The sequence below is a fragment of the Taeniopygia guttata genome, chromosome 8 (genome assembly GCF_048771995.1).
Source record: "Taeniopygia guttata chromosome 8, bTaeGut7.mat, whole genome shotgun sequence".
Classification (NCBI taxonomy): Eukaryota; Metazoa; Chordata; class Aves; order Passeriformes; family Estrildidae; genus Taeniopygia; species Taeniopygia guttata.
The window spans coordinates 8,938,842-8,964,691 of record NC_133033.1 but is presented as its reverse complement, the minus strand read 5'-3'; the positions used below and the strand labels follow the sequence as shown (position 1 = coordinate 8,964,691).

The 25,850-nt window shown below is 47.0% G+C and overlaps 1 protein-coding gene across 2 annotated transcripts in view; it reads right to left on the bottom strand.

Moving 5' to 3' along the window:
- Positions 1–10,232: 10,232 nt before the first annotated feature.
- The window catches only part of PIK3R3 (phosphoinositide-3-kinase regulatory subunit 3), a 77,366-nt gene continuing 61,748 nt past the window's right edge, over positions 10,233–25,850 (bottom strand). For both annotated transcript variants that reach the window (XM_030278839.4, XM_030278840.4), the window contains 8 exons: positions 24,743–24,841; positions 23,123–23,303; positions 22,136–22,261; positions 21,261–21,403; positions 20,008–20,184; positions 19,461–19,535; positions 18,975–19,145; positions 10,233–17,543 (listed from right to left, as the gene is read on the bottom strand). In XM_030278839.4, the coding sequence (XP_030134699.4) occupies positions 17,342–17,543; positions 18,975–19,145; positions 19,461–19,535; positions 20,008–20,184; positions 21,261–21,403; positions 22,136–22,261; positions 23,123–23,303; positions 24,743–24,841 (1,174 nt within the window). In that variant the 3' untranslated portion in view covers positions 10,233–17,341. The remainder of the gene's footprint in view (positions 17,544–18,974; positions 19,146–19,460; positions 19,536–20,007; positions 20,185–21,260; positions 21,404–22,135; positions 22,262–23,122; positions 23,304–24,742; positions 24,842–25,850) is intronic.

Here is a 25,850-nt window from a genome sequence, read left to right as displayed (position 1 = left end):
AGCTCTGGGGGGATGTGCAGGGTTTAACTCTTCCTGTCTGCCTCTGCTCTGTGCAGCCTCATTCCCTGTGACCATGGAAGCACCCAGGGCTGGCCTGCAGCCACCCCCTCTCCAGCCTCCATCATGTGCCAGTGGGCTTTATATTTTAAATGCTGATTAGGGCTGACCTCATATTTCAGAGCTTACTTCATAGTCACTAATGAGGGATTAGGAATGTTAAGCTAATTAGCAATCAGCAAACGAGGGCTCAGTCAGTCTTCTCAGCCTGACACGCTGTCAATGAACGAGTTATTTGATGATTATCGTAAACCTGCTCAAACGGGCTGCCTAATTCTGATGGGCAGCAGGGAACAGGGCGAGCCCAGGTGATGGGAGCTCACAACCTCACACAGCCCTGGCCACTCTCCACAGACTGGAGGGTGCAGGACACCTGCTCCTGCAGTCCGAGGAAAGAAACTGGCGTGGGGTTTTTTTTTCCATCTCAGATTTATGGAGTAATGGTCCAACCTTCCCAGCCTCACTGTTTTGGGAGAGGCTCTACCTGATGAGCCACCTAAGAAGAAATTTGGCCACCCCTGGATGCTGTTCAGCTCCAAAAATAGCCTCAAACCAAACCTTCCCTGCTGGGAAACCTCCTCCCAGGCCAGCCAGAGCAGCCTGACTTTCAGCTGGGTTTCAACTCCCCGAATCATTTATTATCCCATTATTTTGATTTTCTCCCACACCCTACCCTTCACTCCATGAGGGAAGCAGGGCAGCCAGGAGGTGTGGTGGGGTGGGGGCTGGGAGGGTAGCAGAGACCTGATCAATATTTCACTCTGGAAAGGGAAAAAACCCCCTAACCCCCAAATATAAAACCCCAGAGTGCTTGTGGGGATGCAGCAAAGGGGGAAATGAACAGGACTGATGGGCTGTCCTGGCCCAGGAGGGATGCAGGGATGCTGGGCACTGTCCTTCCTGCTGTTTCTCTGCTCTTTTCAGGGTATTTAAGGCCCAAGGAAGCTCCACACCCGCTGATGGCCCATGTGGATGGGGTGCTCAGCCAAGTGCCAAGGACACAGTCCAGCTGTGCTGAGGGGCAGGATTGGAGAGAAAGAAGGTATGGGAACTAGAGGCATTGCTGCCAGGCCAGTGCCACTGCAGAGGGTTGGGCCTCTGAGAATGAGGGAGCTGCCTCTGCTCTGGGCACAGCTGTGCTTTTTGCTGGGTGATTCCAAAAAAGGGCCATTTCCAACTCCTGGAGCTGGGGGTGTGGGTAGTAGCAAAGGCTGGATGGATCTGGGGCAGGGGCGGAGCAGGGATGCTCCTATTGCTCCCTGAAATCCATTTTCCTGCCTTTCTGGGGGAAAATTAAGCTTTCTCTTCCTTTGCAGCCAGTTTGGACAGAGGTTTCTCCCCCCGCAGGGGCTCAGCATCGTCCAGGACATGTGGCTGTGACCTCCTTGCTGCCGGGGCTGGATCCATCCCGCCTTGCGTCCGTGCCCTTCCCCATGTGCCACCCCAGCCTGGCAGACTGGGAGCTAAAAATAAGTGAAATGCAGGGGATAACCGGGTGCCTAAATATATCCTTTCTTTAATTAGCACCAGGCGACTGCCTCGCAGTCACGTCCGTCTGCCGCTAATCCCGCTGAGCCGCCGCGTCCCGGGGCTCCCCCGGGCGCTCCCGGAGCCATCCCCGCGCTGCCCCCGGAGCATCCCCGCGCTGCCCCCGGGCATGGCCCGGCCTGGGAGGCTGGCACGGCTGGCACGGCACAGCCTTAAAGCAGAGTCAGGAGGGTCAGGGCTTCGTGCTGCCGGTGCTGAGCTGTGCGGGATGGAGCACGGGGTGAGGCAGGAACGGTGATGCCCTGAGCTGGGAATGCCTCTGGCTGGGGGATGCTCGCCCGTGGTGCTGCCTGGGGAGCTGCTCTGTGCAGGGCTGGGGCTGAACTCGGCGGGGTCAGGCTGGGAGAGCTCCCTCCTCCCCCGGATCTCACCGGGAGCATCCCTGACTCTCCCTGGGGCTCACCCGAGGCAGTGGGTCAGGCAGGATTTGACCCATCGCAGCTTCATTGAGCTCCTTCAGGGCCTTGGAGGTTGGAGTTGCACCACAGCTGCTGGTTTGGCATCTTTTTCTGTTTCTAATACAGACATATCAATAGCTCCTTCTGTGTGGGAATCCAGGGCTTCCCTCTGGCTGCCCTGGCAGGTCTGGGACCCTGGCAGGGGTCAGAACCGCCCTGTACAGAGCCCCCAGAGACACTGTCTATGATCTCTGTCCATGGAGAGGAGTTTTCAATCTTACAGGATGAATTACCAGCTCTGAGTGTTTGATATGAGTAATAATTAAGTGTGGCACGGGTGCAAAAGTAAAATTTTAGGATTCTAGATTAGGGGTCCAAAGGGGACAAGATGGAGGAATTGGGTGTGTCTTGTCCTTTTCCTCCTTCTTCATGCCCTCCATGTTTCACTGTGGTGTTGGCATTTTTATATTGGTTTAGGCTGGGGACACGCTGTTCAACGTAGGTGACAGATATTGGCACATTACTGTAAATACAGCACAGGTAGTTTCTGGTATTTAATGCTTGTACCATCCCACTGAGGGCAGAGCCCCACATGCTGCCCTGCAGGACAGAGCTGCGGCAGGGCAGCAGAACATGTTAGAGATAAACAGAATAAACAACCTTGAAACCAGCACAGACGAATTATGGCTTCTTCTTTGGCAACAGGGCAAAAAGACAGAGACTTTCTACAGTCTGGGAATCATCAATATCCACAGATTCTGACACTTCTGGTTTGCCCCCTTGCAAGGCCGCTGGATGCCATCAGGAAGGGATGAGCTAAACCTGTGGGCCCCGTGGCTGCAAACTCCTCTCTGGTCAGTAGCTCTTCTACTTTCCTAAAAGGCTGGATTTCCCCCAAAACTGGCTTCTGTGAGCAGCACAGGAGGGCAGCATCCTGAAGGGTTTTTCTTTGGGTTCCCTCAGAGCATATGACCAAGCCATCCCTGCTGCTGGCAGCGAGGACATGGGCTCTCACTGTTCTGCAAGTAAGTCTGGGCTTTGCTCTGGGCGCCCCTATTAATCCTGCAGGAGAAAGTCTCTGGGAAAGGTGCTGCCCTCCCAGGTCACCGGCAGGAGAAGGTGGCATTCCCCAATAAACAATTCCTGTGCTCAGCCTCTCATCCCCTGACAGCCCCGGTTGTTTTGCGGGAGAAGAAAAGGAGAAGATTAAAATGTAAAATGAGATTTTAAAGATTTCCAGCCCCAGGTCACTGGTGTGACACCCCAGGCCACTTTCCTGCTTGATTGCTCACCAGTGATCTTAAAAGAAACTGGCTCCTGTTGCCTCCCTCCCACCCTCACCTGACTTCTTAGAAGTTGAGCTGGGTGGAGCCAGTTTGTTAATTCTGGAGCTGTCATTAATGAGGGTGCTCCCTAATCCTGCAGGTGCTGTTGGGTTTGTCCGTGGGGCTGCTCGGGGGTGCACATTCCCAGAGCAGTGGGGGTGCTGCTGTGGGACAGGGGGACTGAGCTGCTCCCCAGCATTGCCCACATTCCCTCTCACTGTTACAGCACGAGGATGTTTGGAGCATGAGGGAAGCAGGGCCCCTTGTGCCCCTTCCTGTCCCCCCGTTCCTTGCATTTCCACGTGCTTACTTGCCTGGTTGCTTTAGCCATGAAGGACTTTTGGCAAGGAGGAACAGCTTTCCCAAACCTTCAGCTGGATGCAAAAATGTCCAGCAGAAACCTGTGGGGTTGTGGCTGCTGTGCCCTGTTTGGGGGCCAGATTCAAGGGAGTGATGGTGGAGCAATGCTGGGGAGCAGCTGAGCCCCTGCCCTGCCTGCATTGTGGTGCACAGGCAGCCCACCCATCTGCTTTGCAGCTGGATGAAGGCCCCACTTTTCTCCAGGAGCTCTCCAGCCATGGGAGTCAGGCCAGTGCTGCCCATGCAGCCAGTGCCATGAGACCTTCTGGTTTGTATTAAACTCCTGCCCCAGCACCCAGGAAAAGCCTCCTGCTCATGGGGCACACACATTCCAGCCCTGCGTCTCTGTCCTTGTGCTGGAGGAGTGAGTGCTGGCACCAGGACAGGAATCAGATCCGTTGGTTTGGAGACCAAATTTGAATTTTTGGGGGTCTTTGGGGTTTGGCAGCTTGAGCTGGTGTGAGATTGCATTTGGAGTTGGGCTGGAATTCCTTTTCCTTCCAGCCTGCTGAGGCCTTTCTGCAGATGTGAGTGCAGGCACATCCCAAATTCAGGGCAATCCACTCCATCCTTCTCCAATTCCTACTCTCAGGGGAGCGAGGCTGGAGCTCCACCAGAACTGCTGCAGATCTCTGAGGGTGCTGTGGTCAGGGGCTGGTGAAGCTGCAGGAGCAGCTTATCCTGGTAGGGGTGCAGGTAACACAAGGAAGGGACACCAGGGACATTTTGGGCAGGTGCTGCACCCATGGGAACAGAGGGATGATGCTTCTTTGAGGTCTGTTTGCAGGATGGGACATTTGCTGCTCAAGGAGAGGGGGATGAACCCCACAGAGTGTTGAGCCTCACGGGGAGGGCTGAAGGGATGTTCCTGAGGATCTGGGAATGCAGTGGCAGAGCCAGGAAATGCCCTGTAGCACCTGGAGCCTGCAGCGTGGCCCAGCACATCGGGCTGGCAAAGGACAGCCTCCGTGGCACCTCCACACTTTGGAAATACCAACCAAACCTCGGCACGGGAGAAAAGCACCACTACCCCAGACATGGGGCTGGCCCAGCAGCTGGTTTGGGGCTCCTGTGGGGCTGTGGGGTGGCTGCTCCCCTTCCCAACCACTGCTGGTGGTACAGTGAGTTCTCCAGCTGAATCCAGCACTGGGAAGTGGGGGGAGACCCGCAGGTGCTCCCCTGGAAAGCCAAGAGCTGCCAGCAGCAGGCAGGAGCAGGGCTTGGCTGGCGTCCCTGTGCACAGACAGTGATGGATTCCAGGCGGCCCATGGGCACACAGGGCCCACCACAGCGTTCCTTCAGCAGCTGGGCTGCAGGAGGGTCTGGTCCAAAGGCAACATCCGTCAGAAAGCGGGACTGGGACCGGGAGAAGGATGAGGAGCAAGAGGAAGAGGAGGGGGATGGTTTTATTCCCTTGGCTGCCACAGTGACCTTTCGGGGCTGACTCAATTTCTCCATCCCATCTGTCTCCTCCTATCCCTGCATGGAAGGCTGGCAGCAGCAAAGGCATGTTTCCAAATGCCTAAAAATATTTGGGGTGTGGGCAGTGGGCAGGGGAGGCTCAGCCTGCCCTGGCAGGGGTGTCAGGTGTGCCCCACTCTGTGTGAGTGAACAGGATTGTGGGGAGCCATTCCCTGTGCTGCAGGAGGGGAGAGCCCTGGCTGGGCACGGCTTCAGCTGGGGAAGGTGGGCTGGTGCATCCCCTCCCTCTGCATTTCGGGTGGGAGAGAAGGCTTTAGACAGGTGGCAGAAGAACTGGTTGGAAGCCAGCAGGTTTGGGGGGAAGATGCTTGTCCCTGTCACCTGGGGAGTCTGAAAGGCCACCTGAGCATGCAAGCCAGTGACTCCCCTGGAAGGGGTGTGGTTTGGGAGGAAGGTACACAGCTGGTTCCATTTCCCATCCTGAGTGAGGCTGTGATTTATCAGACATGTTCAGAAAACATCCTCTGTATTGAAAATGATGGTGATGAACCATTGTGCCTCCAGTGAATCCTGGAGGAGGGATTTTTCTCCCTCAGGAGACGGGTGAAAGGGCTGTGCAGCGTGTGCATCTTGCTCCCAACAGAATGTTTCTCTTCCCAGAGATGCAAGAAAATTCTCTTAGAAATCGTAGACATGCACAAAAATTATGCCATGGAGTAGGAAGGAAAAAAAAATTTAAGAGCAACACAAAGAAGGAAAGGAAAAATGCCAACAACCCGCCCTGTGCCCAGGATCAAAGCTGGGAGCCGTTTGGGAGCCCTTGGACAGGAATATTCCCTGGCTCCTCTGGCCAAGCCACTGCTGTGAAAGGCTGCTTTGTTCCTGAGGCCTCAGCCTCGCTTTTCCCGCTGTGGACTTTGCTCCAGCCACTGGCTGGGCAGGTGAGATGGGCATGTGAGATTGGCAGGTGAGATTTGCAGGTGGGATGGGGCAGGTAAGATTTGCAGGTGGGATGGGGCAGGTGAGATTTGCAGGTGAGATATGCAGGTGAGGCCGAGCAGGTGCTGGGACCAGGGCCATGCCAGCTCTGCCACAGCAGCAGTGTTTGATGGGGCAGAGGGGCAGGAGGAGAAGCCCCAGCCCCACCCGACACTGAGGGCAGGTATAAAACACCCAGAGCTATTTATTCCTGATTCCTGCATTCTCCTCAGGTCTTCACAAACCTTAAGCCAAATTAACGCTTCTTTTTTTTTTTGTTTTTTTTTTTTTTTTAAATCACCTGTTTGTTGACCTGGCTTGGTGTTGAACTGCACCACTACATGACACTAGAATTCCCCTTCCACAGTTTCTTCTTCTAGGTTATGGGGCCTCGCCACCTCTGTCTGTACTGCTGGGATAGTTGGGTTTGGCCAAAATTCCCCTTGCCAGAAGTAAGGAGAAGCAAGGTCCCACATCCTCTAGGTCTCCAGTCTCCAGGTCCCACATCCCCAGCTGCCACATCCCAAGGGCGGGAGGAACTCTTTGAGGCTGACTAAGCCCCTTTAACTCGGAGCTGTCTCACACCTGAACCCTCCCCGGGTGCCGATGTGGTGACCCTGCCTGGTTTCCGTGGCTCTAACGTGGGGCAGGAAGGGCGGCCCTGGCCAGAGCCCAGCCCGGAGTGCGGTGGGGAAAGCTGCCCGGAACAGAGCAGCCCTGTGCAAAAATGGGAACTTGTGCTGCCCATGAAAAGTGCTTTCTTTGGGTAGGATGTTTGTGTTTCCTTTGGCAGAGCGGCCGCGGGAGCGTGCACAGCACCTGCCCAGGGCGGCTGCTCTGCTCTCAGGGCACCCATCCTGCCCCTTCCCTTCAAATCCTGAGCAAAGGAAAGTTTGGGAAGTGCTCCAGCCACAGCTCTGCTTGAAGCAGGCGTGGGACTATCAAATGTTCTCCTGGGCACAGACCTGGGGCAGCAGCTGGGAAAGTTGGGATCTTGCCCAGATCTTGCTCCATCCAGGAGCACAGGGAAGGGTTTTTGGATGGAGGGGCACATCCTGGCCCCCGCCATCCTGGCATCCTGGTCTGCCTGAAAAGGCTCCACCATGGGACATGCCTTTGCTTGCCCCTGAGGCCTTGTGACAGCTCGTGCTCCTCTTCCTGCTCCTTATCCCTCTTCTGGGAACCAGAGTTGCTGTAGTTTGCATCAGGGCTGGGAGGCTGAGCCAGCTGGATGTAAGGAGCTGCCTCCTCCTGCTCCAGGGGAGGGGGGAAGGCTTTGCCCCTTGTCCAGGGATATGGTTTGGGTGTGGTGGGGCCAGGGAAGGGCTCTGGGCAGGTGGCTGTGCACAGCAGAGCTGGAGCCTGGGGGAACCCACACTGGGTTTTGCCCTGAAACCCACCAGTGACTGGGCAGAGGTGGCCAAGGTGTTTCTCAGTAGCCACCACCACCACCAAGGATGGGTTTGGAGCCCAGGCTGGTGCTCTGCAGCCTTTTTTTTTCCCTCCACCACACCTTCTGCCCAGGGAGCACAGAGACATCATGCAGAGGGTGCCCTGGCATTTTTCCCCCTACCCATCGCTTCTTTTCAAAGCCAATTAGATCTCAGCAAGAAAGATTTGCCATCAGAAAGAAAGCAGTCAACAGAAAATTTGGAGAAAATAGTAGCCAGGGAAATGGATTATGTTGGTCAGAGTGATGCCTCTGTCCTTCCAACCCTTCTGGGCTCATGGATGACACTGATATAGAAAGGCTAGTGCTGGTGTGAGACTGTGCCAGCTCAACAAAAATCAATGTGGGATGGTTTTTCCCCCCTTGAAAGTATTTTCCAGAGTCAAATTTTGTACGTTACCATTTTGTTCCAATTTGGATGAAGCCTGACAAGCAAGATGATGAGATTTCCCATGAAATGGGGATTCTGGGTCTCTGGCCAACCCTAATCCACCAGTTCATTTGAAAGCTGCTGACTGCTGCTCCAAGCTTGGACTTGATGCTCCAAGGAGGGATATGCTGCATCTCATGTCTCACAGGGATGAACTGTGGGGTTCAGGCAGTTCCCTCTATCTTGGGTACCTTCACATTCATCCCAACCCCAACCCCAGTGGGACTGGTGTGAGAAGCAGCTGCCCTGACTGCATTTCCAGACTCAGGTGCTTCATTCATGGATCCCACATTCCAGCTGTTGCAGTGGGATGGAGGGAACAAGCAACCGCATCCCTGATGGATTTTGGGCTGCTCGAGGTGCTGTGCAGCACACTCAGCACCCTGCCCTGTACTGATGACTGTGGTACTCCGAGCTATGGCTGTGGCTGTGCTGCTCCTGCTGCCCAGCAACACAGTGTCTGTTAAACTCAACTATTAGACTAAAATAAGTCTGTTGTGAGAGATGAAACCAAAGAGGAAAAGTGGAGCAGCTTCATTGCTGCAGCAAGTCCCAGGTGTCAAACCAAACCCTGATCCCTTACATCAAGCATTTTGGCTGGGGAGGATGGGCTTTTGGAAGTGTTTGGGATTTTCCTGACAGATTTTTTCTTCCTATGGGCAAGATCCTCACATGAATCTTCCACTACAGTGGGTTCCTACATGGAGGGGAAGAGAAATCCCATGAAAGCAGCCTGGGGACTTGTGTCCATCCATCCTGCAGCCCTGCCCTGTGGTGCCACACTTGGGGGTGCCAAGCCATTGCCTGCCCCTGGGAAGGGTCCTGTGTGTGAGTGGGGAGGAACCCAGGGGATTTGCAGGAAGCTCTGTGGAATTGCTGAGGATGGAAAAATCCCCAGGATCTGCCCTTTCTCTGAGAAGACATCTGAGCTGGGAGGTGTTTTTCTTTCCATCCAGTCAGCACGGCTGCTTGGAAATTTCCTACACCGGCTCCGGCTGTGATGTTTTCATAACACAACGAGCAGTCTGGCATAGCCCTGAAAAACTACTCGCCAATTAGTGACTTACATCTTTCCTGCAATTCTACCTCATTAGCCCTTATTAAAAAGAAATAAATTACATAATAATAAAAAAGAGCCAGGCCCCTGGAGCACCTTGCAGAGTCCTCTCAGTTCCTTGTTGTTTCCCCATCGCTCTCCTCTTGCCGGGGGTGCCAATGCAGTGAACCCTGGCCCTCAGTGCCCATGGCTCACCCCTTGGGTGCCACATGGCTGCTGCTGGTCCAGGTGATGTCTCTGAGGGGCTGCATCCCTCAGTGCAGTGGGCAGGACAGCAGGGAGCACCCCAAGGTGCTGCGACATGGGGTGAGCTCCTTGCTGGGCATCATGAGACATACCTGAGTGAGCCCTCAGGCTCCATTTGGGCGCTCCCAAGTCCCCTGTGCCATGATCAGGGACTTTTCTGCCCAGTTGGGTGCTCCCTGCCTGCTGGTGGAGGGGCCTCTGGTGCGGGTGATGGAGGGAATGCTGACTCAGCAGCTGAAAAAGCTTACTCGGCCCTGTGAAAACTGCTGATGCAGCATTAAAAAAAAAATGGTTGACTCAGGAGGTTGGAAGAATGTTGCTCGTTAGTCTGCAAAAAGGTCGACTCATGGGGCTGCAAAAACACTGAGCCACACACAGCCACAGCCACTGCCCCTAAATTTCTGAGGATGCTACGGTGGCATCCCATCTGACTGCCAAGTTTAAGGGGCTCTGCATCCCCTCAGGTCTGCCCTCCTGCCATCACCTGTGTTTGTAATGAAAGAGGATCAGCAACACCCCCAAACTCACTGATTTTTCAGTGGTTCCAATGCCTGGTGCTCATGCAGGAATTGGGAGAGCAAACAGTGATCTCCCAAACACCTGCAAAATGTAGGTGAGTGGATGCAGCTGAGCCACATCTTTCCTAAGTCTGCTCAAGTGGTGCATCCCCTCCTCTCCCCCCAGCACCAACACTGGCATCACCAAACGTGGCTTTCCCTGCTGCCAGAGGAAGCAGTGAGCCATGCAGGAACACTGCTGTGAAAGGAACACAGGGAAGGCTCCATTAAGGAGTGCACGTGTGCTACGTGTATTCCTCCCTCCTCCCAGCCCCAGGAGGGGCTTTCTCTCCAGCCTAGAGGAAATCAGACCTCTGCAAGTCTTTTTTTTTAAAGCTTCTCTTGAAGATGATGCCCATGGCCTTGGCTGGGAGACAGACACAGCTACACCAAGGCAGCCCAACCACGCTGCAGTTCGGAATTTATTAGAAACAGCTGTCAGTACATCCTTCTAAAACATTACATGTCAATGTGCTTTATTGCAATTTTTTTTTATTGCATTTTTTTTTGATCTAGAGCAAGTAGGCCCAGGATGCTTAGTGTCTGGGATTTAAAAGCCCAACCATCTAGTAAAAGAAAGTACAGCAAAATTGTAACACACCCGGTGACAAGTACAGTGTTGCATTACTGAGCTAGAAACTACAGGATGACTTGTCAGAAAACACTAACATACACTTGGTTTCCTTATGAAGCAGTTTGTTTCTTTTCTTTAAAAGTTAAACTACATGAATTCCTTTTTTTTTTTTTTTCTTCCCCCCACCCCCCTCCCCGACTACACCATAAACGACAGAAGAACAGATTTTACACAAATAACAAACAAGAGTACCAAAGTTACATGCTGGAATTCATCTGGAAAACAAAATAATTCAATAGCTTCTGGAGAAGCAGGTTCTTAACAGATGCAGTTTCCCTTAAAGAAAAAAAGAAGTCAAAGAAAAGCAGAAACATTGATGCAAAGGTTGTACAAAGGAGTGTGCTGTTATTTCAGCCCTCGACACAAGATCAAACACCCACTCATGCTTTACATTGGACCACACCTTGTACAAAGAGTCCACTCACAAAGGGACACGCACCAACACCACCCATTGCACATCAGCTCTGGACAGGGGGGCACTGAGGGGCCACTGGAACGTGCAAACAATCACTGCAAGAGGGGTTTCTTTTGCTAAGCCTTTGCTTGGGACACGGTTGAATGCTTTGTCCCAGAGTAAATAACACCCCAAATCAACTCTGTTTACAAATATAGTAGCAAGCCCCCGCCGAGGAAATCCAGAGTTTGGCATTTCAGAAGCACATATGCAAGATGAACACAATAAACTCCTTTTCGTCTGACAAAAAAACCAACCCAATTCTGCCTAAACACGTGGCAGAATGTGCTAACAGTGAGTTTTGTTTTATTTTTAAGGGGCAGTGCCACTTACAGCTAATGCATATAAATGTGTACGTGAATATATTTTACATATATCTATATACATACAGTACATATACACACACACGCACGCGCACACACACACGGATGATGCAGACCATTACAATCCCATGGTGCAATAAACAGCCAGATATACAAAATTAACAGGTTTTCATCAAACAGATCTTTGCTGGATGTAGAAGTCACTCACAAAAACAAACAGATTCAAACCCCGACCCAGCTGACTGAACGAGAGCCCCCCCCTGCAGCCAACAGAGATCTGGGGGCAGCTCAGGGCTGGCCCCAGCATCCTACAAGCCCCTGCTGGGGGGTGACAGTCGCCCTTAGAGACCTTTTCTTTTGTCTTTGGATGCAGTAACTTTCTCCAAACCATCCCGAGCCTCTTGCTACAAGCACTTGGAGAGTGCGTGGGAATGGCACTGCTGGGCACAGGGGGAATGTCCCTCCCCTCACTTGCCAATGCCAATCTCACAGAAGCAATCCCAAGGGAAGGTGGTGGAGGGGGCACCAAATTAAAGCTGCTTTCTCTAATACAGGTTTACCAACGAAGCAGGTTTTTTCTATCAAAAAGGGCCCATCTCACTCTTTTTTTCCTTGTCTCTGAAGCTCATGTTACATTTTTCAAAGGCAAACTTTAGAACAAGTCATAAAATAAGGTGAGTCTATGCCAATAGAAATTTACAAAATGCAAATTCTGCATTAATTGTGTGGAGCCAGCCCCAAAGACCAGCACTTCAAGCACTGTCATCATCTAAACAGTTAACAAGCTAAAGCTCCCAATCTGCCCCTTTGAACAAACAGGAAGGAACTGAAAAGATTTCAAGAGAGATTTTTCCTCCCCCCCCACCCCAGTTCGGTGGAAAGTATTTCTGCCCACAGAATGCAAGATTCACAAAAATGTTGGCCAAACTTCACGTAACCGTGTCCAAAGCTGCTGCTCACGCAGGGCTGAACTGGCCCAGCCTCCTGAGGAACAGGCCAGCGCTTCTTTGGGCTGGTCCTTCCCTTCTCCCAGCTGCTCATGTGCCAAGGGAAACAAGGGGATCAGCAGTGCAAGTTCCCTTCCCACACAGAAAGGGCAGCAGCTCCTCAAGGACTTGTACCAATTCCCTAAACCTCTCCTGCATGTGCATTTAAGGAGAGTAAAACTGGTTATTCCAAAGGGAAGGGTCTGCTCTGGCATCTCCTCTCATTTTGTGATTCCAGGCAGAGATTTCTGCTTCATGGTCTGTCTCCTGCTTCATCAAACTACAACCAGAGGGATGCTTTAGGGTGCTGATCCTTCCTCTCCACTAAAACTATTTGCTTTGAATGCTGAATTTGAGCAAGCCTGACCCCCTCCCCTCACAGCATTTTCGTTCTTTGGGAATGTTATTTTGATTCTGCTATTGCAAGAGCAGAGATTGCAAATCAACTATAAGGAAACTACACATAAGGAAACTTGATTTTAAACATGGTCTAAACTAAACAACCCAAAACCCATCATAGTGCTTTGTAAAACTGCATTTTGAACCTGTCTCTTAACCCCTCCTGATCCACAAGCAGTACCTGTTTCATGTCTGCACAATGCAGCAAGCATACAAGACTCACTAACATTTCAGATTTTTATTCCCTGTTAGTGTAACAAAAAATAAAAAATAAACAGACATTCAAAAACAGAAGCGAGATTGTTCAAGTACCAAATAAGGGGCTTTTCCAAACTTAAAGTGTGACACTCCTATAGCAATTCTGCTGTTTCAAACAGCCACAGCGTTCAGTTACAGACATGGTGCCACCTAATCCTGCAGAGAGCCCTGGATTTGGGGCAACCAAGACCCTCATCCTTCTCCTGTCCTCCCCAAAACAGCACTAAGTGTCAACATTCATTTCCACAGTCCCATCACAGTTGCCTGGCTTTGTGAGGGAAAAACTTTGATTTTTGCCCTGCTGTGACTAGAGTTCAGCTGTGATTAAATGCAAGTTTTTTCCTGGGAATGGCTTTTGGTTGTGGAAGTCTTGCTAACACCAGTGTCAGCGAGAAAAAAATCAGGCCCATCACATTAAATGGAAAACTTCTTGAACATCTGCCACCTCAAGAGAGATGAGTGTGGAAAGAGCATTTTTGGCATAAGACAAAGGGCTATTCTGGATATAACTCTAGATTGCAACTACCAGTGATGCAAAGCAGCAGCTCACTCCACTGCTGATGAGGATGAAATTAAAACCCAAAGACAACCCCCAAAACTAGAGCACTCCAGTATCAGAAGGTTGACAATTGCACATTACTGCTCCACACACTAGCGAAGCATCTGTTGGGACATCCTTCTTGTTTCTAGGTTGGTTCTTCCCGTGCTCAGATTACTTGTAATCAACAAACTAACTAGTGGGAAAAGATTTATAACGTACTAACTTCAAAAACATGGCACTCGTGGCTGATACAATGGGGCCAATGGCAACTGTGGAAGCAGACCTGATTTCCATCCATACCAATACAAAATACTGAAACACCCCTAATTCCCTGCAAATATACTTCAAAACAGATTAGAAGAAACTGTGCATATTCGAGTTTCAACAACCCCTCCCCCCTCCCCCATTTAACACTGTGCAAAAGTCATTTATTTAACTCTACATATATATTTAATACAATATGGGTCAGTGAGATCAATGTTCCTTTAACTGCAGCCTGGTACCAGATGGCTGCTATGACAGTGAGGCTACTTCCCCCTTTCCTCCTGATGTTATGACTCTTAAAATTAAAACCTTCTCACATCTTACTGTTTTAAAAGAACTTGAGTTTCTTTGTTTTGCCTCTTTGTTCACATTTCCTGTACTTGTTTCAGGCTTAACAGCTGCTTTCCATCCTGGGGTGTAATCCTGCACCTCACAGGCCCATTTCTGATTTCTCAGTCATGCAAGTGCAGAGCAGCTCCTGGAAGCTGTGGGTTCTCTCACAGGTCTAATGCTACTGAGCAAACAGAATTAGGCCAAGCACAATGAGAAGTGCAGGACCAAGCCCTTGCCCCATAGATCACACCAGCTACACGTGTCACTTGATTTTATAACAATTTTCATTTTCTCTGAGAGTGCAAAATAGTTGCAGGAAGAATCTGTGCAATAGCACGTGCAAGTCAATGGGGAACCATGGCAGCAGCTGGGACTTCAGGTGCCTAAACCACACACAGGGAGAGACAGTGGCAAAACAGCCTCAGGGGACTGCTCAGAATAATGGAGCCAATACAAGGAATGCAGGCTTGGTCTGCAGGGTCCACAGCCCTGCTCTAAAAGTTTGGGCAAAACAGAACTTCAAAGAACACTTCAGGATGGCTTATTGGCTCTGGCTCCATCATTCACAGCAAATACATCACCTGTGATCAGCAAAAAGAGCTCGGGGAGCAAAGGGCCAAGAGTCCCAACTCACTCACACCACGATAAAGCCAAGCTACCTTCACAGATGCTAATGGAATTACACTGTATTTACCTTGGCAGAGCCAGGGCTGGAGCCTGGACCAGACCTCACAGGATCAATCAGATTCCACTACAGGGAGACTTCAGACAGCCCTGCTCTGCTATCCTGCTGCTGTCAGGACTGTGAGGGTGTGCCAGGATTTATAAGCCTGGAAGTAGATCTGTGCCTGTTTAAAACAAATCTGAGCCCTACCTGAAACTGGGGCAGACGTGAAACACTTTGGCCAGGTTACCTTTGTTACAAAAGCAGGGATCAGAAATACAGGTCTCAAATGTCAGTAAGAGAGTGCAGAGAGGTCACAAGGGCAGGGAAAAATCAGACATTCTGCCTGCACTTGTTCTTCTATAGGTATGAGGCACCTGGCTATCATTTGTGCCTTTGAACTGATTTCTTGCATTGAGCATTTGGTCTCAGCCCAGCATCAAGGGAATGCTAAATGCCTGAGAGGTGTGAGAATGGCAGCTGTACAGCTACCAGATTAGAACTGCAAATTAACCAAGAAAAAATTCCATGTCCACAGACCACTGAGGAAACCATTCAAGATTTCCACTAACAGCAAAGGCTATGTCTCATTATTCCTTTTTTTCCTGGGGAAGTATAAGGGACACACAAACAGATGTGGCTAATTTTGACATAGCAGCTCATGTGAATTTTATTCTTCTCTCACACAGTTTTGAGTTTTGGTTAAGCTTTGTAGGGTATCATCTAAATAGGAAAAGTGGCATCTACAGAATTCCTTGCCTGAAGATTGCACTCTGGCCAATTAGGAAGTATCTGGGATGTGTCAGGGTCATTAGTGCAAAATAAAAAAAATGTCATGGCATGCCAGGCAACCAGACTACCCTTCCTGCAATGGCTGTCAGTGCTCCAGCCTTGTCACTTCCCTACTTGCAATTCAAGACATTCAGTGAAATAATACTTCTAGTGTAAACAATATACATCAACAAGCCTGGCACTACTGCCCAGGCATTACAGAAAAAAGCCATTTGAACAGGAAATCAGCCCCAGGGTCAGAAACGGGTCTCCAGCATTCTCAGACCTGCATGACTGTCTGCTTCCTGTCCTGCACAATGGGTGCATTGCAAGGGAAACGCTTCCAGTAATGGGAACAAAAGTAACTTTCAAGGTTGCACACTGAACAATTACTTTGCCAGTTGTGCTTTGATGCCAAGTGGTTCAGTTTGCCAAACTTAGCTCTTTTTCATTTTAGAAGCTTAAGGAATGGAAATAAGCTGCTTTGTACACTTTCCAGGGAGGGGATTTATTTGATGATTGCTGTAGTTGATGAAGCCCAGGACTACCCGCTCAAGTATTTGACAGCAGCCCTTGCCAAAGGATGGTACCAGACATCCAGTAACTGAGGAGTATGGCTCTCATCCCTTCCTGTGTTTTGCATCATGTCTAAAATAACTACAAGGGAATTTAGATTATACCAGAGTAAAAGCTTGCTTGGCTGCAGTGGTGTGAGAGTTCAGAACCCAGCTCACAAAGAACAAACCAGAGGAGATCTAGGATTAGGCATGCTCACTTCTTACAACCGGGAGTAACTATACCCCACCAAAGAATTGGCTACAATAAGCTATCCAGGAGCATTTGATTACACTGACCTCTTCTGTACCAAAATCAAGTGTTACAAGAGTCTGTCACTGTTCAGCAAGAGACCTGCAGCAGGTCAGTGCAAGCTTCATTCTGGTTTACATTCTGTAGCACAGTATCATTAAAACACTGGAAACAGAATCCCAAGCTGAGGAACAGCTTGGAGAGGGGGTGAAGAAAGAGGAGAGTGAGCAATTACATCAGATCAGACAAATTTAGTGTTTGAAACCAGACAATGTTTAGCTTTTCCTTTTATTTGTTTCAAGTTTTGGTGCAGAAAGTATGTGCGGATGCTAATGCAACCTCCCCTGCAAGTGCTCGATGTAGCAACGAACAAAGTTTTGGCATGTTCAGTTTGGTTATGTTTCCTTTAAGCGAAGACCTGTAGTGCCATTGAAACCAAAACTTTGTTACTGTTGGCAAAAAAATAAAGCAACTTTCCTTTTACAAGCATTTTTCCATTTAAATAAAAACCTGAAGCTTTCCCATAATTCCTTTGGTCTTCTCTCACCAAATTCCACGCTACCTCAAGACAAACCCTCTTTTGGAAGTCCGGCTGAATCGCAGTGAAGCTGCTAAAATTAGCAGAGAAGAATTGCTGTGGCAGAGTTTCCCCCTAGTTTGTTGGGAGTTTAAGACTGAAAGACATTACCAGTGCCTCAGGTAGAGGCTTCAAATTGTGTCTACTAGAACAAGAGAAAACAAAATCCAATTAGAAGTTCCACTGAAGGTGCCTGGCAAAAAATCATCTCCATAAAATGATGCTCTGCTTCCAGTATTTTCGTATGCGTTGCGTTGAGTTTATTCCCCTCATAAGGAAACAAAATATCGGTGTAAAAGCACAGCTGAGCTTTTAAGGTAGCACCAGGACACCTACACCCACGTTGTCATCTTGTTGCTGCTAGGCCTCTTTTTGATTCACATTCACAGAATCACTTCTTGTGCAAAACAAGCAGTCTAAGGAGAAAGAATGCCCTCCGAGTTCTAATAAAAATTGTAGAAAAGAATCCAAGATAAGCCAACGCTTTCCTCCTCCCCAAAATTTACCTGCAGAGAGAGGGGGGCATCTGTGCGTAGACAGGATAGGCAAGCCTGACATTTAGGGAATCATTGTGTTGGACAAGGGATGTCTGCTGGTAATGAAGAACCAAATCCTTAAGTGTGCTGTACAGGTTGTACGGTTCTGCAAACCCATAACCTCTTGGAGTGCTGTAGATCACACAGTGTTTCACCTCTCCATCAGCTCTGCAAGGAAAGGAAAGAGGAGAGTTTAACATAAAAGGACAAACCCAAAGTGACAGTCTATTAACAATTAACTAATGCAGCATCTCTGCCAGTCACTGGATTACATAATGGAAGACCTGGTAGATGTAAGTGGAGGAGATTAATATAGTCTGTGAAGAAACAGCGCTTCAGGCCATGTGATTAAACACTCTTGCATAATAATTCTCATAAGAGAGCTCTTCCATCCTAGCAGTACAATTCCCTACTGCATTGTTCTCCAAATGGTCCTTGGGAAAAAAGTCAATAACTGAACCAGGAAGATAAGCACCCAAAATCAGCAATGACTTTGTGCTCAACACACTTAGAAACCTTTCCACTAAGTAAAGAAACCAAAACCCACAAATTATCAGGACCTACAAAGTATTCCATGAAACACAGTGGCTAAACTTCAATGTGCATTTTTTAATGTTAAGCATGGGACAGGTTCAAGCTGATTCATTATCTGAAGCCATAGCGACCGAGTCTCTAACTTGGCAAAGCATCTGCTGGAGCACAGCAATTCCAAAGAGGCTAGAAAAATTTATCTGCCAGAGAGATCAGGTATTATGTAATCCTTGTCCTGGAGCCTGTTACAATCCCAGTCACATGTAGGAACAGGTTACTTTGTGCCACCCCTTTTCGAGCCTGTAGCATGATCTCAAACAAAAAAAGCATCTGATGAACCCAACACTTAAGTGACTGCAATGAACAGAAGAGTGAACACAGCAGGTACTACAGTCTTCAGTTACCTTGAGGTGCTAAACCTTCATATATTCATTTCTCAGACGAGTGCTGAGAAGCAATTAACCTCATGTGAAATAAATCAGTGAAAGCCATTTTGGACTCCAGGACAAGCTTGAAGGATTTTTAGATAATGAAGTTGGAGTATTTCTGACCTTCATTACACCAGCATAAAACGAAGTGAAATACAAGAAATCAATGCAAGGCTGTGTGAATGTCATCGCAACTACTGCTCACAAATAATCCTCTGAAGCATCACTATTACCTTACACATACAAGAAAAAGATCTAGAGTTTGGCATGTCTGAAAATGAGAATAGAGGATGCCACACCTTTACACCCCTGCTTTACTTCTTCCCATGTGTCCCTCAGCAGGGAAAAATATGGGAGAATTAGGCCATAACTTAGGCCCTTAATACAGAGTTTCAAGTTGGGATACTTCAGAATTTTGTACTATGCACTGTGGGAACTGCAGGGGCTGCAGGACTACAGTTATTGCACATTCAAAGCACATTTTTGTGACAAAGCTTTTACCATGCCGGTCTTCCTGAAAACATGCAACACATTCAAATGGGTAGGCCTAAGCTGAGCCTGGCTTTTGTTCTCCAAAATTAAGAGCTTTGGTAGAGATTTATGATTTGAGTAGTTAGAACAAAAAGGAAAACAGACTTACACCACAGAACAAGCATAACATCCTTTCTTGCTACTCTCGCGAATTAAAAATGCTCCGTCGGGTTTCCCACAGAGCAAGTCTTCCGCTTGGACACGGTTGAGATCCCCAACAAACCAAGTTTTCTCATCATGATGTGGCAGGTTTTCATCTTCTTCATTCACAAAGTAAGTGCTGAGAGAATACATTTGTTAACCAGTGATCAGTAAAAGAGTTAATAAGCAGAGTTATTTTCACAGAAATCATACAAAGAAACACCAGAACTGCTCAAATTGGAAGGCCAGGCTCCTAACAAACATATATATTAAAGGCTTCCACTTAGATCTTAATTTTAATCGTACGTGTTTCAGCAGAGTTGCTGCCTCACATGACATCACACGACTCCAGTCCTTTATTGAGAAACCGGTGTTTTTTGTTACCAGCCCCACAAGAGAAAACACTTACTAATGGAACACTTCTCAATAAAATCATAAGTATAGTGACACTTACTCATCAATATTTTCATTTTTGATCCCCAGCCAGTCATTTATTCGCTTCTGTCTCACCCCCTTGTGATTGAGCCATCTGCCAGAAGAAAAGATTAATACATCAGAGCACATGTATGGGTTTTCTTAGTGAGCAAGCTGAACCTCAGACACAGAAGAAACAGTCTGTGTCCAGCCCAGGGACATCACGAGCTGGATAAGGATGGTGAAATCAAGCGTGGGTATAAGAAACATCTGAGACACCTAACAGAAAAAAAAGTATTACCATCTGTTGTATTAGCAACCACAGGTTTTGTTTATAACTATTTTTTTAAAAATTCTTTATTTACAGGAGTTGCAGATTGTGCACCTAGTTGTGGCTGGCTCTTTAAATAATGAAGTCATGAATAGGCCAACCAGTTCTCAGACATCCCCTGCCAGAGTGTAGCACCTGAACATCCACAGAACATTGGTTATGAAAAGAAAATTAAACTATCATTATCCTGATGGAAACAGCCATTAATCAGATTCATCAGAGACATTATTCTGAGGTATGGGTCAGGCTTACTTACACAAGATACTGATCTCTGATTTTGCGGAGCTGAATTAGGTCAGGCTTGATACTGTTCATTTTCTTATCAGTCTCCCTGTTGTCCAGAGCTTGTTTCTTCAAGTCTTGTTCCAGGCGCATTTTACTGTCATGGATCTCACCCAGGCGTGATTTTAATTTTTCGTAGTTCATCATTATCCTGCAAATGAGTATGAGAGAAGAGGTGAAACCGGCCCAGAAGGACTGAACCTACTAGCAGCACTTACAGAAGAGTATCCCAGAACTACCATAACAGCAACTCCTCCCTTTGACCACCTCAGCCTTACACGAAAATTACTGTATGAGTGACAGGAAAGACCTCTTGCCAGAGGCCTGCAACCTTCAGTTTGCCTTAATATATTTCCTTCTGGCAGAGATGCAGGAAGAAATTCTCTGTAGGAAGGTAAGCTAGAACAGATTCCTCCTTCACTGTCAGATTCAGTTTTTGTTGTATCAATTATGTGAGCCCACCACAGGTATCAGTAATAGCAAGATTTTAAATGCAAACTTTAATTACTATCGAGAGCTACCAGGAAGTAATGCTGCCTGTCTCTTCATCCAAGATTAGTTTGCAGGTTTTGTGTGACTCGGGAAAATTACATATTTTGCTTGTTAATTGTCTTTACTCAGAATGAAGCACCCCAAGTGCATAGTGAGATTGTTACAGGTAACTGTTTCTGCTCCAAAAACCTCCTTAAGGTGGCTCATAAAGCACAATGTCAAGTGAGGCGTTATGCCTGGCCTTTCTTTAAGGCCCAGATCCAGCTTTTTCTGCTAACACCCTCTTGGAAAGGCAGTTTCAAACAATGCACTCACTGAATTTGTTAGATGACAGCTACTAAACATTGATCTTCTCTGAAAGTGACTAAAACTGACTACAGACAATGAGATTTACCAGATTTATGTATATTCCACAGTTTGCAAGTACAGAGTTCTCTGAATTATATTCTGAGCAAATCTAAATAGAAATGGGATAAGCAAATTAAATAATTATTTCATGTTCTTTCCTGGTCCTCATCATGGTATCTTGATTTACTGAAGTTAAGAAAGGATAATCCAGAGATTTCCCAGCTCTGCAATTCCTTGAGAGAAGAGAGCTTTACTGAAGGCTGAGATACCTTGAGGGAAAGTCTCAGAAAACACTGAGCTTACAAAATGGTTTATATGATACTGTAATGGCAGTGTCAGTGTGGACACCACTTTTTCCAGGTAAGCAAACATAACCTGAGAGCTCACCGCTCAATTTCTTTGTCGTTGCCCTCCCTGCGGAATCGCTCGATGTATTCTTTGCTGTATCGCTCTTGTGAGTGGCATTGCTCCTCAAATATCTTAATTGTTTCATTAAATGCTTCGATTGCAGTTCTCTTCATCTGAATTTCCTGTGTAAGGAAAGAGTCCTTCATCATTTGTTCATAATAAAGATGACAATGCAAGACTGAGAAGATGACATTTTTTTCCCGCACTAAGTTTAAATAGGATTAATCAGCTTTAAATTCAGTCAAATGTCTGAGTAGGGTCAGGAAATAACTGGGCAGACTTACTCCCTGTAAGTCTACCCTCCTCCCCTACACGATGCTCTCTATTAGGCTGCAAACCCCTCAAACATTTTACTCATATTTTCCATCTTAGTTTGCAGGAAGACTGCCAGCAAACCTCCTCCCCATATATGAACTATCTTATTTTACAAGAAGCAGTCCAAATACCATATTCACACGTCCTTAATGCATAATATCTGGTAACTGACTTGCACATGATTTCACAAAAAACCTGGACAAACCCCTCTACAACTCTCACTGCAGCATGTGGCAGCTGGAAATACTCAGCAGCCAGGGAAGAAACTGCAGTGTAAAGCTTCTAAGTGTTGGCCTTCTCCACAGCTTTACCTTATACTAAAAAAGTTCAGCTCCTCTTTCTTCCTTGTCCCACACCATACCTCTAAGACTATCAGCAGCAAACAATATTCCGTTTCCATTAAATATGAAACTTCCTTGCTGTATTCCACAATTTACTTTTTTCTTATATTGCCTTTATTAGCCTTAACAAGTTAAAATAAATTTCTTTGCTTTTGAAACAAAATAAACACATTCTACAAAGAGCCAGAGCACACCAACCTGGGATGTTCTAGTATATTCTTCATATAATTTGTCATATTCTTTGCTCTTTTCCTGATACTGAGCATGGTATTCTTGAAGCTTTTTACCTACTGCATCTATATTATCTTCTTTCACCAGCTGATCCTGCACATACAAAGAGCTGTTAAGTCTTCAAGTAAAGCAGCTTTTCCTTAAGAGTATTCCTTTGTCCACTTATGCATATTTGCATTTTACAGATATTAGCATCATTTTCTATAATCCAGTTTCTAGTGAGCATTGTGTCTAAATCTGCCTTCCTTTGTGCAAGATGTTCCACAGTTTACAGACACAAGGAACAGGAACTATGGGACACCAAGAGCCATTCCAAAAACACACCACACCTTACTTTCAGGATTGCTATCCCCAGTTCAAGAAAGAAGGAAGCAAATTGCTTAGACTCTTCAGTTAAAGATCAGAGTTCATTTTTTTTTTCCTTTTCTAAAAAGCTCTGCAGTTCTTTTTCCTTAATGTAAAAATGTGTTTTGGGCTATGGAATAAAGGTTTAAAAAATGTACTTGAAAAATTTAGATGACTATGCACAGGGTGAGCAGCTGCACCGCTCATATGGGCAGCACTGGCTACAACAGCGCTCAGTGGGTTCACAAGGGTCCATTGAGAAATTATAGAGTTTCTCAGAGGTTCAACTCTGCTACCTGTCAGGGTTTAAATTCTCTGTTGGGATCAGATGGAGACTGGAAAAACCTGATAAAATGTAGCAGCTTGGATGGTTAGGCAATTTGGAAGATGCAAGTGAGGCCAAATATGAAATTCACCTTTTTTTTTTCCCATTTTCAAAAAAACCCAATCAAATAAAACAAACAAAAACACACACACACAAAAAAAAAAAAACCAAACAAAAAACAACCAAATCATGCTATTCATAGAGAAATCCCAAAATTATATACACATCTGCTTTTTTTTCTCTTGTCTGCACTAAAAGCCACTGAGGTTTGATGAAGCTCTTACCTGCTGGTACCGGGACACGGGATACATCAACTTCACATCGAGCTTGGGGTTGTACTGAGCAAGGGACTCATTGCGGTAGTGGTTAATGAGCTCCACAACGGAATTAAATGTCAGTGGATCAGAAAAGCCGTATTTTCCATCCCGGTGATAGATCTTTATCAGTTTGTTGTTGCCACCCTTCCTGTAAAATACAGTCATTCAGAGGTTTTACTGCGTCCCTCCCATCCCTCATCAGCTCTAAGGCTGATGACACCAGTGAAATCCCTGGGCCAGTGGCTCCCACACTGCACACCTTCACAGTGATTCTTTACACAGCAGTAGTATTAAGTAGTTTAAGAGTCAATACACACAGAATTATCATCAGATTATTTGAACAGGAGCAAAGCCCAAAGTAAATCTCCTCCTATGTGTTCATTCTGGAGCCAGCTTATGGTATTTAAGTCCCAGCTTTACCAGAAGTTTTGCAAGGGAAAAGGAGAATGCTGAAGGCTGAATAAAGGAGCTGTAAGAAAACTCAAACCCATAACTTCCTGCAATTCAGGGTCACTAACAGTATACAACAGAATACAGATTTATACAATTATTAATGAATCTTTTTGAGTTATGGGTAGTAATACAGGATACATGAATTTACAAAATCCTTTGAGGATTACAAGATGGTTGTAAATATAGTTATCCAGATTTATACATTCTAGTGTTTCCCCAAATATAGTGCTTATTTCTTCCTTTTGTTCCAACAACAGACTGTTTAGACACTGTTCTTTCCTTCTCCTGCACTTACAATTTTGCGTCCTAAAGACAAAAATTCAGTAGAATTCAGTAAATTAACCAAATAATGCCAAACAGCACACAGGCTGTGAATTTGGAGGCAGACATTAAAGGAGAATATTAACTACACCCTTGGGATCAAACCTACCACTAAGGCAATGGAATTTCAAGGCAGGATCAAGTACCTGCATATCACAGTAACTCCCAAGGGTGCGCTACAAAGGCTGTGGCTTCTGTGCCTCACCTGCTTGTCCCTAACAATCAACCTTGGGAGCCTGTCAGAGGCAAGTGGCTGGGCAGGCTGGGCAAGGCACCAGAGGCAGTCACATGAGGTTTCTGCCTAACTGCAGCAGACAGGGCTGGGGCAGCTCTGGGAAACCTGCCATGCGCAGACACGAAGAAAAGAACATGGTTCCAAATCAATATTCCCTAAATTTTAAATCAGAAAGCACAAGATACTCTTTTTAGCAAGACATTATTCAGTTCTTCAGAGCTGCACACTGATGAGGTATCCAAAACTCTCCCATTAATCAAAGGCCTGGTATACAAACACCTTTTACCTTTACCTTAGCAGTTCTGAAACCATGAAGCACTCCCGAGCAGCTCTCCTCCCTGAGTCCCATCTCATCTACACAGAGATCCTCAGGGTAGTACTCAGTGAGGGACAGAACTCAATGCACAGAGCAGAACTGACTGTCAGACCTGGCTCTTTATTTGCTTGTTCTGTGATGTGCAGAACTGGGAACATCTCTCAGCTTGAGCCACATGAGCTTTACACAGCCAGGGCTGTCACTGGAATGGCAACAGCTCCTCAGGGTTTTGCTGAGGGGACCACAAGTGCTCAGTGCTCACCGCAGTGTCAGAGTGTAGTCTCCCTGCATCTTGGTCGATGCGTCGCGCACCAGGAATGTTCCATCTGGCATGTCTCGTAATTTGTCATTGACCTCTTCCCTGGAGAATGGAAAGGGAGGCAAAATTAGAAGTGCTAAGGACATGACCACCTTTGCCACAGGTGAAACATCTGACCCAGCAACACCAATGTCTGTGGAGTTCAATCTTCTGTCACGCTCAGGCTCTCCAGTTTTTTAGGGCACCTAAAGTAAGCCTCAACTTGTGTAGCTGTGCTAAAGAAAAGTAGCTGCAGCCAACAGCCACTTAGGAAGGAGTCTCTGTTTAAACAACAGTAGCAGCTGTGACTCAGTTCACAACCTTTCCCTTTAATCTGCTCAGGTTTTAAAGTCCACACTGGAACAGGTGCCCTTTGAGAAGCCAGTCCTGACCTCTTAAGACCTGGTCTCTAGAATCACAGCTCAAAGGTGCCTAGAGTTTAGCACAGTTTTAGTCTCAAGAGGCTCATTATTGGCTTAACTCTGATCTTATTTACAGCCCTTTTAAACCACTACAACCTTGCTAGCTTCGGTGCAACTTTTCCTTATTTACAACTGAGGCAGAAGGATACTCAGTCCAAAGCTTTAAGCTAAACCAAGAAATCTTTTAGTGAAAGTGAGTACCTGTAGGCATCAAGAAAATTATTTCAGCTGAAGAGATATGCATCTTACTTATGAGCATTTCACCCAGATTATGTACCTCACTTCATAACAGCTCCCTCAAAAGTTTTGGAAGCCCTAAGCACTTTTTAATACAATCATTTGGAAACAAAAGTTTCTCAAGTAGCCTCAACATTTTTTAGGTGCTGTAGGAAGCCTGGCTGAATCTTACAAAGAAAAATAAACAGCAGGTTTTTTGTTCAAATACTAAGGAACAAAAGTATTCAAAAGAACAACAAAAGAATAGCCTTAGCTTTGATTTAGCTACCTGAAAACTATTTTGTTAGTAAAAGAGATTCCTACTGAGTATCACATGCTCATATCCATTTACTCCTCTCAGACCATTTTACAGATTGGACCCAGTTAAGTCCTTTTTGAATGGCCAGATAATGACCTACAGGTTTGGGCCTGCA